Source organism: Poromitra crassiceps (genome assembly GCF_964638095.1).
Source record: "Poromitra crassiceps genome assembly, chromosome: 6".
Classification (NCBI taxonomy): domain Eukaryota; kingdom Metazoa; phylum Chordata; class Actinopteri; order Beryciformes; family Melamphaidae; genus Poromitra; species Poromitra crassiceps.
In genome coordinates, this window is record NC_139627.1 from 47,085,833 (window position 1) to 47,100,892 (window position 15,060).

Here is a 15,060-nt window from a genome sequence, read left to right on the forward strand (position 1 = left end):
TTGCGAATCGATTAATTTCAATATTGATTTGGTTAGTGATACCAAAACGTGTTTTTTGAGCTGTAACCTGAATTACATGACTGTCGAGTTATGTAACACAGGGGTTCCCAACCTTTTTTGCAGCAAGTAGATACTGTACATGGGGGAAAAAGTTGCGGACCGGTTGTCAATTTTAATGGTTTTAGTTACACATATATTTACTCACCAGGTGGTGACAAAGGGTAAATAACAGCCTTTTCATCTGTCAATAAAGACACTTTCACAATTATGCACAGTGATTTGATTTCAGCCCATATAATTTCTAAAAGTAGATATTAATGATCAAACATTTCCATTTATGTAGCCTACAGTATTTATGTTTTTGTTTCAACTACAAACATAAATAAACGTCAACTTGAAACTATGTTTCAACTACCACACACAGCATAATATTTTAGCCTGTTTATTTAAAAAATATATACGGTATATATATATATTTTTTGTAATAAAAAAAATCGATCTCTGGACATATGAATCGATATCAAAGGATTAAAATAAAAATCGATAAAAGAATCTGAGAATCGATTTTTTTTAACCCAGCCCTACTACTGATTGTAAAGCGCTTTGGATAAAAGCGCTATATAAATGCAGGCCATTTACCATTTACCATTGGAGAGGACTGAAGCCATGACTGGCCAAGTGAACGGTTCCCTCCCATAACCAGCCCTCTGAGGGAAAGTGTCCCAGACCCAAAGAGAGCTCTGCAGCATGCAGTAACATAGTGTATCAGCGTAAGAACTGTCATGGGTCTGGTGTCGAGACTACTGTTAAAGATACTCTGATTTAGAGGAAGTAAAGCTAATGGGAGTTCATGCCCCTGGAGATGGTAAAGATAAGACTTGGGAAGAACAAAATCAGATGAGTGTATCAGCGGATGCTCACCTCCTGGATGTGTGTGGGCAGCTGGATGGAGGGGTACAAGGTGGCCTTGAGGGTGTTGTAGCACCTAAAGGAGCCGTACAACGTCAGCACCATCAGGATGAAACAGATCACCAGCGAGCCCAGGAAGTACAGAAAGATCTTCCACAAGGGTAGAGCACCTGTTGGAGGCGCACACATGCACATGCATGTGCGCACGCACGCACGCACACACACACACACACACACACACACACACACACACACACACACACACACACACACACACACACACACACACATCCCATTAAATAATAATGAAAAAAATATAACATAATAGTGTCCTTTTTTATCCTAGGCTCGCACGCTGCGCGGGCTCGCTACATCCGCCATGCAGCTCACACACGCAGCTCGGCCTCGCACACCCTGCAGCTTGACCGCTGTGCGGGCTCACTTGCTCCAACTTCCATGATTGTAATTTGGAAACCCTCATTAGTGTTTTGCTTGCACCTGTGTTTATTCTGCCTTTTCGACACAACATGGCCACAGTGAAAAGGGTCTATAGGTGCACAATACATCGTGAAAAAGTAATTTCCCCGGTGCAAACGAGACAGATGCACACTTCTCCACTAGAAAAGTGCACTCGGTGGAGTGCAGATCTCCGCCAGGCCGGCGCTGTCCCCCAAGCTGACCCATAGAGCATGTGTGTGACAAGACAGCGCCGGAATGTAATGTGTTAGCGACTGTTCTCATACTGTGGCTTCCACATATAAGCTGGTGGACTCGGTGCGATTGGGGGGGGGGGGGTGAAGTTGCAACATTGTTGCGATTTGCATTTGGTGTGGTTCGCTTTCACACAATTTGTCAAGCGCACAAAACTTTCCGAACAATGTCACGTGGTCGAAACAGTCTCAGTAAATTATATAGACCCTTTTCACAGTGGCCATTTTGTGTCAAAAAGGCAGGGTAAACACAGGTGCAAGCAAAACAGTAATGAAGGTTTCCATGATTCCACTGTGAAAAGTGTCCAGTGTCAGGAGATGATGCTACCTTCGGTCTGCATGCAGTGTGGCGAGGTGAAGCTGCTGTTCTTGTTGTAGTAGTCGTAGCGCGACTGGACGCTCACACAGTACCAGGTCCAGGCCTTCAGCTCCGGCAGAGTCACCAGGTTCACACTGACGTTCACCACCATGGCTCTCAAGCCCTGGAGGGACACATGGGAGAGGCCACTTAACCTTCAGGAGAGACTCTACTGCTGCCTCTTACTGAAGATTACAATCACACCTCACGTTTGAAACTACAGTAGTCTCTGCAGGGGATGTCCAAAAGCAATAAATGATGGGTTAAAAAAAAGAAAATCGTGAGAAAGAAAATTAAATGTTTAAGCAATAGCTGTCATTAGAGTCACTCTTCGTTAGCCAAACATCCATCCACAAAAATTGCTGTTCTTGAATATTCATGACTCATTATTGCAATAATAAAGTAAAAAACATGTGTATAAGTGTCTCTTTTTGAGGGCGCACGCACGCACGCACACACACACACACACACACACACACACACACACACACACACACACACACACACACACACACACACACACACACACACACACACACACACATTCCAAGAGAGAGTGGTTTTAATTTTTTATTTTGGTTCAAAAAACCCTACGATTCATTACATTCAAAATTTCTAAAGTCTAATTTATTTTCCAAATATCTTTCCTGGTCTTGTTGTTTTGACCGTTCACAGCACTTAGTCGTCCATTAGTCGCGCTCCATCGGAGTACATTAGCATTACCACGACACCACAGTGTCTCCACAGCCTGGGTTATGGGTAACATCTCTCAGCGGTGAGCTTAGCGGTTTGGTAAGAACTAATGGCTTTGTGCTTTCTGCCACAGTGACACCAGATAAGACCCATCTTAGACTGAAGCTCACGGAGGGTTGGATTTGAGGGGTGTGCAGGCCAGGCCAGGGGAGACGCACACAGAATATGAAATGAGGGCTTCACTTTCCCCCTGGACTATGGAAAGCAGATACAAAACAAAACCTGAGCAAATAAGGCCTGCAAACATATTGTGGCATAAAGCTCAGTAGTTCTCACACACACACACACACACACACACACACACACACACACACACACACACACACACACACACACACACACACACACACACACACACACACACACACACTATTTGTTTAAGTCCACAAATTATATTAAAATTACAAGGAATCAAATATAACAGATTAGACAGTTCATGGGCACATAAGGGTACACATAGGACCTTCTCCTCCACACAGCCAGGCTGCCTATGACAGCCGAAAGAGAGCAGTATTTGGCTTCTGTCTGAACATTTGTCTTCTGTGATGCTGGTGGTCGTTCTGGCTCTGCTTGTCCGCACCGGGTTCATGTCTTAGAGAGCCACTGCCTCCGGTCCTGGTAAGCAATAATACAGTAGTGGTACTGGAAGGACTAGTGGGGTGGTAGTTGCTAAAAGCTGTTAACATTTTTGACTGAATGACTCTGACCATAACAGTTACACATTTCATTTCACTGGTAGAGAAAGTTCACCTGCACCAAAAGAGGTGGTAACCTCAATCTTCTGCTTAAGCAACGTAAAGCCTACTTTTTTTTTTAACCATCAGTTGGTAGTTCTCAGGAAGAAATGTGGCGTCTCTGGCACATAGTGTTCCTTTCTTTCCGGTTTTCTCAAAGTGTAGCTCTCAGTCAACACGTTTGTACAGTGCAACAAAGGAAAGAACTGCGGATGGAACCATGTTTGTGCAAAACACACACACACACACACACACACACACACACACACACACACACACACACACACACACACACACACACACACACACACACACACACACATATAGCTCAGAGGCATGCTGGGTTGTGGTTGATCTGCGGTGTAAAAGAGAGAGAACAAAGACTGTGGCAGGCACACAGCTGTGGCACTAATCTAATACTTCCACCTGCAACAATCTGACAGAAGGACAGATTGTCTCAGTTTGTCTGTCTCTTCTCAGATAAGACTAGATTAACCAGGCGGGCGGTAGCCTAGAAGTTACAGACTGGAAGGTCAGTGAAGACGTGCGGGGAAATGAATGAGAAAGACTAACTCCCTCAACAGCCACCTGCACATTGCTGTAAAGCAAATGTGCTCACTCAGCTTTCCCTGGGTAAATAACACTTTGAAAAAAAAACAGAGCTAAACCAGTATCCATCGCCAAATGATGTAACGTAATGTAATGTAAAAAATGGATGCGGAACTTACTTCCGGGGCAAATTACGACACGTAAAGTCACCTGCCTCTTGAGCTCTATATCCCTCCTCCTCGAGGCATTGTGACATCATCAGTGATGTCATAAATCATTCGCTGAAGAGGCTATAAGTGTCCCTACCTGTTGAAGTTTATCCACGCTTCCAGCATCTTGCATGCATATTAAAAGCACGCTGCTTTGAAGATGAAAAATAGTTTGCAGTATTCTCGACTATATTTTGGGTTCTCACATGAGAGAAGCAATGAGGATCTGTTCAAGCTCACCACCGCTTCACATGCATGTGAATGACACCACATCAGCCGATGTGAAGAGCCAACGGACCAGTGCTGTCATGACGCCTCAGGGGAAGACCAAGTGTGACAGAGGAGCCTTGAAGACCAAGTGTGACAGAGGAGCCTTGCATCCCATGGTGAAGGTCAAACCACGAGTGCCATGGATCACACCAGGAAAGGCGTCCGTGCAGGATTCTATGTACAAATGGGAGCGGACGACTCATCGCCTTGAGATCACACCGCTTGCCGAACCCGATGCGGAGGCTTACCAGTCTGCGCTGCGATTGGCCGACCTCTCGTCCAAGGAAGTGCTGCACGGACGAATTAGCCAGTATGAGAAGAGGATCGACAGCTTAGTGACTGAAGTCAGGTCCTTGAAGTGCGTGGTGGAGCTACAGAGGAAGGAGCAGCTGAGTGTCTCCCAGCGGGTGATCGCAAAGCAGGAGGAGGAGCTGGCTGAGGTGACCAAGAAGCTGGAGGTGACCAAGCGCAAAAACACCTGCTTACACCACTCCATGGAGAAGGTGCTGGAGGAGATGGATTGCAACAGGTTGGAAAGAGATGGTATGCCAGACAAAGATGCTCTTAAGAAACTGATGGAGGTGGAGACAGACGGGAGAGCGGCCGTCAAGCGAGTGTCCGCCCTGCGCGAGTCTGTCTCCAAAATGGAGGGCTCCTGTGGCGGCCGGCTGTCAGGCTCTGAGTCTTCTGTCTTCACCCATCAGAAGGAGATGTTGCTGCAGAGGCTGGGGATGTTTGAGGGAACAAACAGATCTCTCCGCCACTTTCTCCGAGAGCAGCACAGATGCCAGGTGGAGTCAATGCGTCTGGCAGAACAGGACACATTCAAGAGACTGACGGACACGGAGGCGGAAAATGCACATTTTGTGGTGAAACTGCAAGAGAAAGAGAGAGAAGTGGGTCAGCTCTCCAAATATTTAGATACTGAGAAGGAAAATGCCAAGACCACAGGTGACTTGACCAAGGCCCTGGAGTCCACGAGGGCGCATCTGCAACGACAGCTTTGCAGCAAAGAAGCTGAGAACAACCGCCTTGCTGTGCAGATCAAGAACCTGGAGCGAGCAGCCACCCGGCAGAAGGGGCAAACAGAGCATCTGACGGAGCAGCTGGCGAGGCTGAAGCAGCAGGCCGGTGCGGACCGAGAGGCTCTCAAACTAGCCACACGAGCCCAGAAACTCCGAGCTGAGTGCAGCGAGGACACTGCGGGCCAGCTCGGTGCCCAGCTGCTGGAGGTGGAGAGGCAAGTGGCGCATGCCGTGTCGGATGCTGAGACCTGGCGAAGTCGTCATACACAAGAAGTGGAAGACAAGAGCCAGCTGGAGATTGAACTGTCTGTCTTAAACAGCCATGTGGCAGAACTCAGCGAGCAGCTGTGCAGCAGAGAGGAGAAAGGCAGAGTGGAGAGAGATGCCCTGCTGGAGCACCTACATGGAGTGACCGCAGAGAGCACCGCCGCCAAACTACACAACCAGACGTTGAAGGCCAGGCTGTCTGCAATGGAGGTCTTGCTCACACAATATGAAAGCCTGCTGGATGGCTATAAAAACCCGGTTGGGAAGACATGGCCGAGGCAGGCAGAGCGGGAGATAGAGGAGGGCTGGCTGGTGGAGCTGGAGACTCTTCCCGAAGCCTTACTGCGCTCCGAGATCCAGCTGCAGGAGGCTCAGGAGCGCAGTCGGGAGAAACGCGGTATGGAGCTCGTCAATGCCTTGACCGATCCCCGCATGAAGGTGGAGACTCAAGGCAACCAGGTGGAGCTGCTGAGGCAGAAGAACCTGGTGCTGCTGGAGAAGAAGCAGCTTCAGCCCCCGGTGGAGACCTTGGAGAGGAAGCTGGAGGAGGCCTGCAGTCAAAGGGGAAGAGACAAAGGGGAAGAGATCCTCCACAGCAATCAGCTTTGTCTGGAAGAGAAGACAAGGGAGTTCACCCTGCTGGGCCGCAAGCTAGAAGAGGCTCTCGACGAGGCTCACCAACAGGTTTCTGAAACCAGAGAACACGATGCGACCAAAGGACGCTCCACCCAATCCAAGATACTGGAACTGAAGACCCATCTCAGCAGGACTACCTCAGAAATCAACCAGCTGCGATCTAGCAAAGAGTTGATGGAGGGTCGCCTGGAGCATGCAGACCACACCAACCGCAGCCTGCAGAACTACATCCATTTCCTCAAAACCTCCTATGCCAATGTGTTTGGAGACCTGGCCCTCAGCAGCTCCCTGCACGCCCCCTCGCCAACCTGACAGACTGGCCAGTGCAGCTGCAAATATATTCCCAGGGTTCCCATGGGACCTTGAAAGTTTCTCAAATTCACAAATTTGAGAACGAAATCAAGGTTTAAGACTTTTTAAGACCTTTTTTAACACCACCGAGATTGAAATGTTCAACTTCACTGCCATACTGCCAAAAGTATGAAGGATATACTGTAATGGATGAACAGTATGGATTTTAAGCCAGAGAAAATAATTATTTACCAAGTACTTGAATTTAATAAAACATTTGATTATAATACTATAATACAATACATTCATATTTAACACACTTTAACACTTTGTGAGGGTGTGTGTGTACTCGAATATCATAAAATTTAAAATATGCATATGTCACATAAGAGCCCCCACCTCTGTCTTCTATTGGGCGTGTGTGTGTGTGTGGGGGGGGGGTGTCGTCATGCCGATCTTTTTTTTTATAGCAGCTGGTATAGCTTATAGCAGTATTATATGTCCCCCCCCCCCCCCCCCATATGGAGTTTTAGAGCAGTTTTATAGGTCTAACAGTTTCCATTGTACATGCATTTCACCCATCAAAGTCCTGGTTAAAACATATTTTCTATCTCAATATTTATGTTCATCACCATGTAAACAAAAACAATGTGCTTTTAGGTAGCACGCATCACTCTGTGTTGCCAGGTTGTTTCCAAAAAACCTGCATTTGCTTGGGCGGTTTTGTGTGCATTTTGCTGGTTTTTGCGCTGGAAACCATCAGCTGCATCTGGCAATCCGACCCACCGGAGAAATAACCAATTATAACACGTAAGTTGCTTCTAACGTCAGCCATCGTCACTGATACAATCAATGTAACGTAATCTAGGTACGGCTAGAGACCGCTAACGCTAGTTGTTAGCTTAACCACAGATTGTAAACTCAACTCTCTCTCGTTTATTAAAACAATCTTTTAGGACTTGCTCACTCTACTCCCACCACCAACAGCTACCTAACTGGGTTAGCAAGCTACAGCACATAGCTAATTTCTGAATTACCTAAGGTGCTGCAGTCTCGCTTGCCAGCCTCCCCTCCCTTCCGTGAGAGGAGTCTGGCAGTGCGGGCCCACATTCTGGAATTCCGGGAAAAAATGCTCCGTTTGGTTTAACCAATCACACTCATCTTGGGCGGTGCTTAATAGCGGCAGTGCCCTTGGAAAATAGTTTCCAACAATCTAAATCTTCATCAAAACTTGCCGTTTTCAGCGTGTAGCAACGAGCTAGAGTGTAGGTTTCTGCCGTTAGCTTGCTAGCTAGTTAGCGTTGTTGTTTTCACTTCGGCGGCCAGCGACATTTACAGCGACACACAGGGAGGAGGGAGCGGAAGCAGCTCTGATTGACATGGTCGGAGCCAATGACCGAGCTTGTAAGCAGGGAGCGGAAATCTGGCAGCGACTGAAATGGACGCCTCCAATGGGAGAGCAGCTGTAGAGCAGGGGAGGGCTTATGCCAGCAGCCTGTTTCCATGCAGCCAGACTCCTCTCACGGAACGGCAAGCTGGCAAGCGAGACTAAAGGTGCTGTGACTTTGGTTGCTAACGTTAGCTAGCTCACAGCTGGCTATGTAGCTGTTACAGTAGTGAGTCCTAAAACGTTGTGTGACAGGGGTGTAGTGGTAAATACAGAGGTGGGTAAACTATCCAAGGCGAGTAGTTTACCCACCTTGTTTCAGTACTTGATTGATACGATCTGAAAATAGGTGAGTGAACTGTGTTTACTTGCATTTACCCTTCACTATGCCTCTGCTTTGCTCTCACATAAAGCTGGTCTAGCAAACTGGCTTAAATCCTCCCATGTCTCTGTTATATTGATCACTAATAGCACAGGGCATTTATAAAATTTGAGACCAATGCAATATGATTAGAATGACCACTACAGGTGTTGTGATCACGTCATTTGAGATATTAGCTTGGCGTGTTAAGTTACTTGTGAGATAGTCTGGGTATGTTTTATGCTAAACTGGTTGTGTTCTTCTGTTTAGCAGATGACGGACACAGCGATGCAGAGGCTGACCAGACAACTGTTGCACTGTCAGCGTGACCAAACCATGAAGATGCACTGATGGATCACAGCTACACATCAGGAGAAAAGATGAAGCTTGTGTGCTAGAGAAACACAATGTGGTTGTGAAGAAACATTTGTCCATGCCATCCTGAAGGATGACACCAGCTGTGTTACACAGGCCTTTCTCTCTCTGTCTTTTTCCATCATGTTAAATATCTGCAGGTCTAACAAACTATTATGTGCACATAATGGATCAAATATTGATGACCATGATGAAGCTGCTCAAACCCTGCTTAGACAGGCTTGGTTGTACGATCATTCAGGTATCTCAGTGCTGCACTGCTGATTTTGTCTACTTTTGATCAACTGTAGACCATATTGTTATATTCTTATAGTGCTCAAGTACTGAAAGATATTGAATGATGGAAATGTTTACAGACATAAAATAACTGACTATTTATTGTGCCCAAATAAAATGTCTGCCAGCTATCCTAGCTTCTTTCTGACAAGGATGAGAATAGGCTGCAGACCATTCTAAATTAGGAATTCAATAACATCACGATTTGGTTTACAGACAATAAATTGTCTCCATGGCCCAAACAGAATTTATTTTTTGAAAGCTCGTATCGACTAATATTGACCTTGGGGGCCTAATGTTTGCTGCCAACTCCTCAATAAGCTACTTAGGTTGCTCCTTAGGCAGGAACCTGGGAGGAGAGAGATTAGTAAGGATCATGCTAGAAATGATAGAACTAAATGAGCTAGAAAAGCTCAGTTTTTAGATGCAGTGAGTCAGAATGCTGGCTAACTCTTTAGTTTCCTGTTGTTTTGCTTAAGCAATTTGTTCATGGTATGGAGGTCTGACAAAAGTGATAAAAGATCAATTACAGATTTCCCAGAATAAGTTAGTCATGGTGGTGCTGGGATTAGCCTCGGGGGACCATGTTGGACAACATCACTTTCAGCAGCTGGCTTGGCTCCCTCTGGAGGCCACGTCTTCCTCTGGAGGCCACGTCTTCCTCTGGAGGCTGCCACGTCAATTCAACTGGTCCAGAATATTTCTGCCAGGCAGCTGGCTGCCGGCCTACATCTGGCTCTGTCTGAAGAGGTCGGAAGCTAGCTGACTGACTGACAATCCAGAGGTCAAAGAGTGGCATCACTGATGACATCACAATTTGCTCTTGTTACATCACTGATGACATCACTCACTGATGACATCACTCACAGCAACAGCTGGCTGCCGCCCTAAATGTGGGTCTGTCTGAACAGACTGACTGACTCACAACCCTGAGGACAAATGACGTCATCAGTGGTCACCAGATGATGTCATCAGTAACACACGTCCTGCCTGGCATAATAGGGAATTTGTGCTTTAAACAATAGAGTACCTTTTTTGAGAGGAGCGGGGATAAGCATGCTTACCACACTAGAGCTAGCATTGCTGACCTGTGCTCGCACAAGTTTAAAACCCAACAATGAAAATGTTCATTCAGGTTTGGTGGAACAAGTGACCTTTGCGTATAAAAAGCATCTTGCGATGTTGGAAAATGTAAAAGTAGATCTGAAGCGTAAAAACGTTGGGCACCCCAGCCCTAGACGAACGATGCCACATTAATTAATATGATAGTAATGAGATGAGGTGAACACGTTCAAAGCGCGCCGTAACACATACTGTATCGTGGTTGTATGGAATCATGAAGCCCATAATGCTTATCAAAATTGTATTGTGAGATAAGCAGATCATCCCCTCCCACATGTATCGCTTTTAATTTAGTGTTATTTATTGCTTCACATCGTTTTGTGATACTCTATTGACCTCCAAAGGAGAAATGCAATTGTTGCCCTCCTTAAGAACCTACTGTATGTTAGTCCCTCTAAAGTACATGCGATTTGTAATGTGATGGAAGTGAAATGTCCAGGCTTTTTCTCAAGCAATCACGTTTGTGATTGCTTGTCTTGTTTTTGTGCTTGGGAGTCGTCCCACTGGTTTCCAGACAGAGCCGCTGACAGGAAATGATGGCAGCACCAGACAAAACATGCAAGATTCAACGGCATCACAGGAGTGACAGGAAACCTCTGCTAGGCGTTTCAGGCACGAGACGGCACAAACAATAAACCTCTGCAGACACACAAAGCAGGTGTTGTTTTTACGCCGGCTGCGCTTTTACGCGTTTTATTGTGTGTGTGTGTGTGTGTGTGTGGGGGGGGAGGTCTTCAGGGACCAGAGAAAAAGGGAAGTGTGAGCAGGAGAAACTTTGGGGGGATTTTCTAAATGGTGCTTCAGCTGCCTGGCCTGTTTAAAGGAACAAGCTCACCCTAAAATCCAAAATGCATATATTCCCTCTCACCTGTAGTGCTATTTATCCATCTATATCGTCTTGTGTTAGTTGCCTGAGTTTTGGAGATATCGGCCGCGGAGTTTCTGCCTTCTCTCCAATACAATGGAACTGGATGCCACTCGACTTGTGGCGCTCAAAGTGCCAAAGAAATACATTTGGAAAACTCAACAGCAATGTCTCTTTCCAGAAATCATGACCCGGTTACTCAAGATAATCCACAGACTTTGTTGTGAGCAGTTTCATGGAGGAACTATTTTCTTTTGACTGAACTACACCCGCTAGCTGCTGGCTAGTTCCTACATGAGACTGCAAAAGAAAATAGTTCCTACATGAAACTGCTCACAACAAAGTCTGTGCATTATTTTGAGTAACCGTATCCATATATATATATATATTAGGGCTGTGGCGATTCACTTATCTCCCGATTAGATACTATCACGATTCTTGGGTGCCGATTCGATTTATATTGCGATTCTTAAGTATTGCGATTCTACGATTATTGCGATTCGATATTACGATTTATTGCGATTTTTGTTTATTTTTTTCTTTTCTTTTTTCAGTTTGTTTGCTTTTTTACACTAGATTAGAACATGGGAAAAGTTGAATCATACACTAGAGACTGTATATTATATATCATGAGTAGGGCTGGGCGATATAGTTAAAAACAGGGGCGGACTGGGATCATAATTCAGGCCGGGCATTAGATACCAAGCAGGCCAGGCCGATATGGGCCAAAGCGCGTGAAATTTGGGCCGTTTGAAGCCAGATTTGGGCCGTTTGAAGTCCAATTTTACAATGAGATGCACCCACTTTAACCCTGAAGTGTAATTATTACTTCAGACTAACTAATAAAGTAATAAAACCACTAGTAAACCAGTAGGCGGCGCCTGGCCTGCTGTTCAGTGAGTGGCCTGACTGCAAGCACCCAAAAAAAAAAAAAAAAAAAAAAAATTTTTTTTTTTTTTTTTTAATTTGCGATTATCGATTCTGGAATAAAAGATCGATCCAAAAAATCGTGACATTAAAAATCGCGATACTTAGGTGAATCGATTTTTTCCCCCACCCCTAATATATATATATATAGACCATTTAAATTGACAACAAAAACATTCTAAATTGAACCCCCGCTCACTTCCTGTTGCAGTGTTTGCTATGGACATAAAAGAAAAAAAACATTCAAGTGCAGGACTGACGATTCCGTGAAAACCGTCTATATATATATATATATATATATATATATATATACAGTATATATATATATATATATATATATATATATATATATATATATATATATATATATATATATATATATATATATATATATATATATATATATATATATCTTTCTGTGGTGTGACAAACTCAAACACATTTATTTTTGGTTTCCAGCGGCTTTAACAAGTATGCACAATTTAGCAAGAGAGCCAAATCAAATCAGTTGGGTTGTGCTTAGCGTTGGGAGTACCTGCGTGTCTATGGAGCGCTCCCAGTAGATGATCCGGTAGTAAATGTGTTTCACGAGGTCCCTCATGGAGCCGTTGGTGCTGGTCAGTGGGTCGCTGATGGAAACGTCCAGCAGGCTCCCGGCTGCAGCCAGGTCCACTTTGGATGGAGGGCCGAGGGCAGCTGGAGAGGGGAGGAGGACGAGACATGAGAGCCAGGGACAGAACCCAGAGAGTTGGGATAATGGCATGACATTTTGTGCTCTGCTCTTTCTCTACGTTTTCTTTTGCTTTTTTAAAGCATTTGGTTTGGGTTTCGGGGGACTGTGCGTTCAGCTTCACTCGTGCGCATTTGCTCGCTTTCAACTCAAACGGACGATGAGCGGAAATCGCATCACTCGCACGATTCGCCCCGCCCAAAATCACATCTACTCTCGCGTTTGCCTTGACTTTGTATGTAATCTCGTCCCGCGAATTCGCGGAAATCGCCCCAGGTAGGGAGCAAGAGGTAGTGTTTGAAAAATCTAATTCTTCCAATATATCCAGAAATCCTGTTAACACCATGAGGTCAGTGAACTGCCAACAGCACAGTGACGCCCATGTTGACCAACCAGCCGGCGGTCTGTGGTCAATTTATACCAAAGAAAACCAAACGATTTCTCTGGACGTGGCGCTGCTCACTGCTGCTGCTTAGTAAAACGTTTGTATTTCACTCTTTTATCCCCAATTGTACCCAATTGTACATGTGCAGTCGCAGGCTGCTTCTTTTCACCTGACAGTGAGGAGTTTCACCGACAGGACGTCGCAGGCTGCTTCTTTTCAGTTCTCCATTTCTCTGCTGCAAGTAATGCTGCTTCCAAATCCAAACATCTCACTCCAGCAGCCGGATCAGAAAGTAGCTAATGGTCTCCGATTGGCCTGCCTATTTTCATATCACATCACAACAAATGTGTCTTTGTGTGGAATCCAATTTCTTTAGTTTAGCACTTTTCACTACTGTCTGACTGTCCTCTCAAAACTATTTTGCAAACAAGAAAGCAAGAAAAAGATGGTTGCCAGATAGATGCTTTGAGCTTACTAGGTTTAGGTGCTACTCCTTATCCCTGCATGGGCAACACTGCAATATGAGACGTCATTGACTTTGTGTTGCCTACAGTCTCCCTGTGTGACATTATAAGCTTGGTGAAACTGTATTTAGGCGTGTTGGAGACGGTTGGTGAAACTGTATTTAGGCGTGTTGGAGACGGTTGGTGAAACTGTATTTAGACGTGTTGGAGACGGTTGGTGAAACTGTATTTAGGCGTGTTGGAGACGGTTGGTGAAACTGTATTTAGGCGTGTTGGAGACGGTTGGTGAAACTGTATTTAGACGTGTTGGAGACGGTTGGTGAAACTGTATTTAGGCGTGTTGGAGACGGTTGGTGAAACTGTATTTAGGCGTGTTGGAGACGGTTGTGACTGAAATGTTTCCCATGTCTGTTTGCTCGCCATGCCCTTTGCATGTTTTGAATAATCAAACGATGCGGTTTCTGTTTAACAATCGGCGACCAGAGATACGTTACCTTTCCCAACAATGCGGCTCACTGAGCAAATACCGGTTACATAAGTGTCTCTCCGTGGTTTTACAAAGTATTTTCTCTCTCCACTGCAGTGCGATTGCCTTGTTCTTGATGGTCTGCGCTGCGCCAACTGAGCTACAAACACCGTCATCGTCTCGCGAGTAAAGTCATGTATATTTCATGCAAAGTTATCTGCATGAACCAAGTGTCCCTCCGTCCACTCCTCTTCCACAACAACAGCTTTCATCCCATCTGCCATCAGCCCCATCAACAAGGCCTGAAAGCCCCCTCTACTAAGGACTCTACCAACCCCCCATCCCCACACTACCCCCTGAACCCCCATCCCCACACTACCCCCTGAACCCCCATCCCCACACTACCCCCTGAACACAGATGAACCCCCATCCCCACACTACCCCCTGAACACAGATGAACCCCCCATCCCCACACTACCCCCTGAACACACTACCAACCCCCCATCCCCACGTAACTTTCTACTCCATTAGACTACTCTTCTTAACGACATGGCACACCGCTTGGACTGTAAATGCTTATTTAATTTAAGTTGGAGTGCAAATTCCTATTTATTGCCTATGCCTACTTAACATTCCTCCTATCAGTGTATATACTGTATTGTATATATTGGACTGCACCTCCAATGTTGTGCTTTAGTCTTTTAGATATTGTATTTTTTTTAATCTCTGAATATTGATATGACCTGCATACTGTACTTACACTAAGACACATTCCTTGTATGTAATCTTGAATATTGTGGCGATAAAAGTGATCCTGATTCTGATTCTCTCTTTCCTGTCGCTCACCCTCTTTCTCGGGGCAGAAGTCCCTGGTGACCCAGTCGGACTCACCCTCTATATCGGGGCAGAAGTCCCTGGTGACCCAGTCGGACTCACCCTCTATATCGGGGCAGAAGTCCCTGGTGACCCAGTCGGACTCACCCTCTTTCTC

The 15,060-nt window shown here is 45.5% G+C and overlaps 1 protein-coding gene and 1 pseudogene across 2 annotated transcripts in view; one reads left to right on the forward strand and one right to left on the reverse strand.

Annotated features, from left to right (window-relative positions):
* Positions 1-15,060, reverse strand: part of LOC310778966 (interferon alpha/beta receptor 1b-like) — a 39,462-nt gene that overhangs the window by 9,389 nt on the left and 15,013 nt on the right. The window contains exons 4-6 of the mRNA XM_083639439.1: positions 12,560-12,720; positions 1,948-2,101; positions 922-1,079 (exon numbers count right to left, since the gene is read on the reverse strand). Of these exons, the coding sequence (XP_083495565.1) occupies positions 922-1,079; positions 1,948-2,101; positions 12,560-12,720 (473 nt within the window). The remainder of the gene's footprint in view (positions 1-921; positions 1,080-1,947; positions 2,102-12,559; positions 12,721-15,060) is intronic.
* LOC310778747 (outer dense fiber protein 2 pseudogene) lies at positions 4,429-6,732 on the forward strand (annotated as a pseudogene). Its single transcript has one exon. The product of its transcript is annotated as an outer dense fiber protein 2 pseudogene (transcript).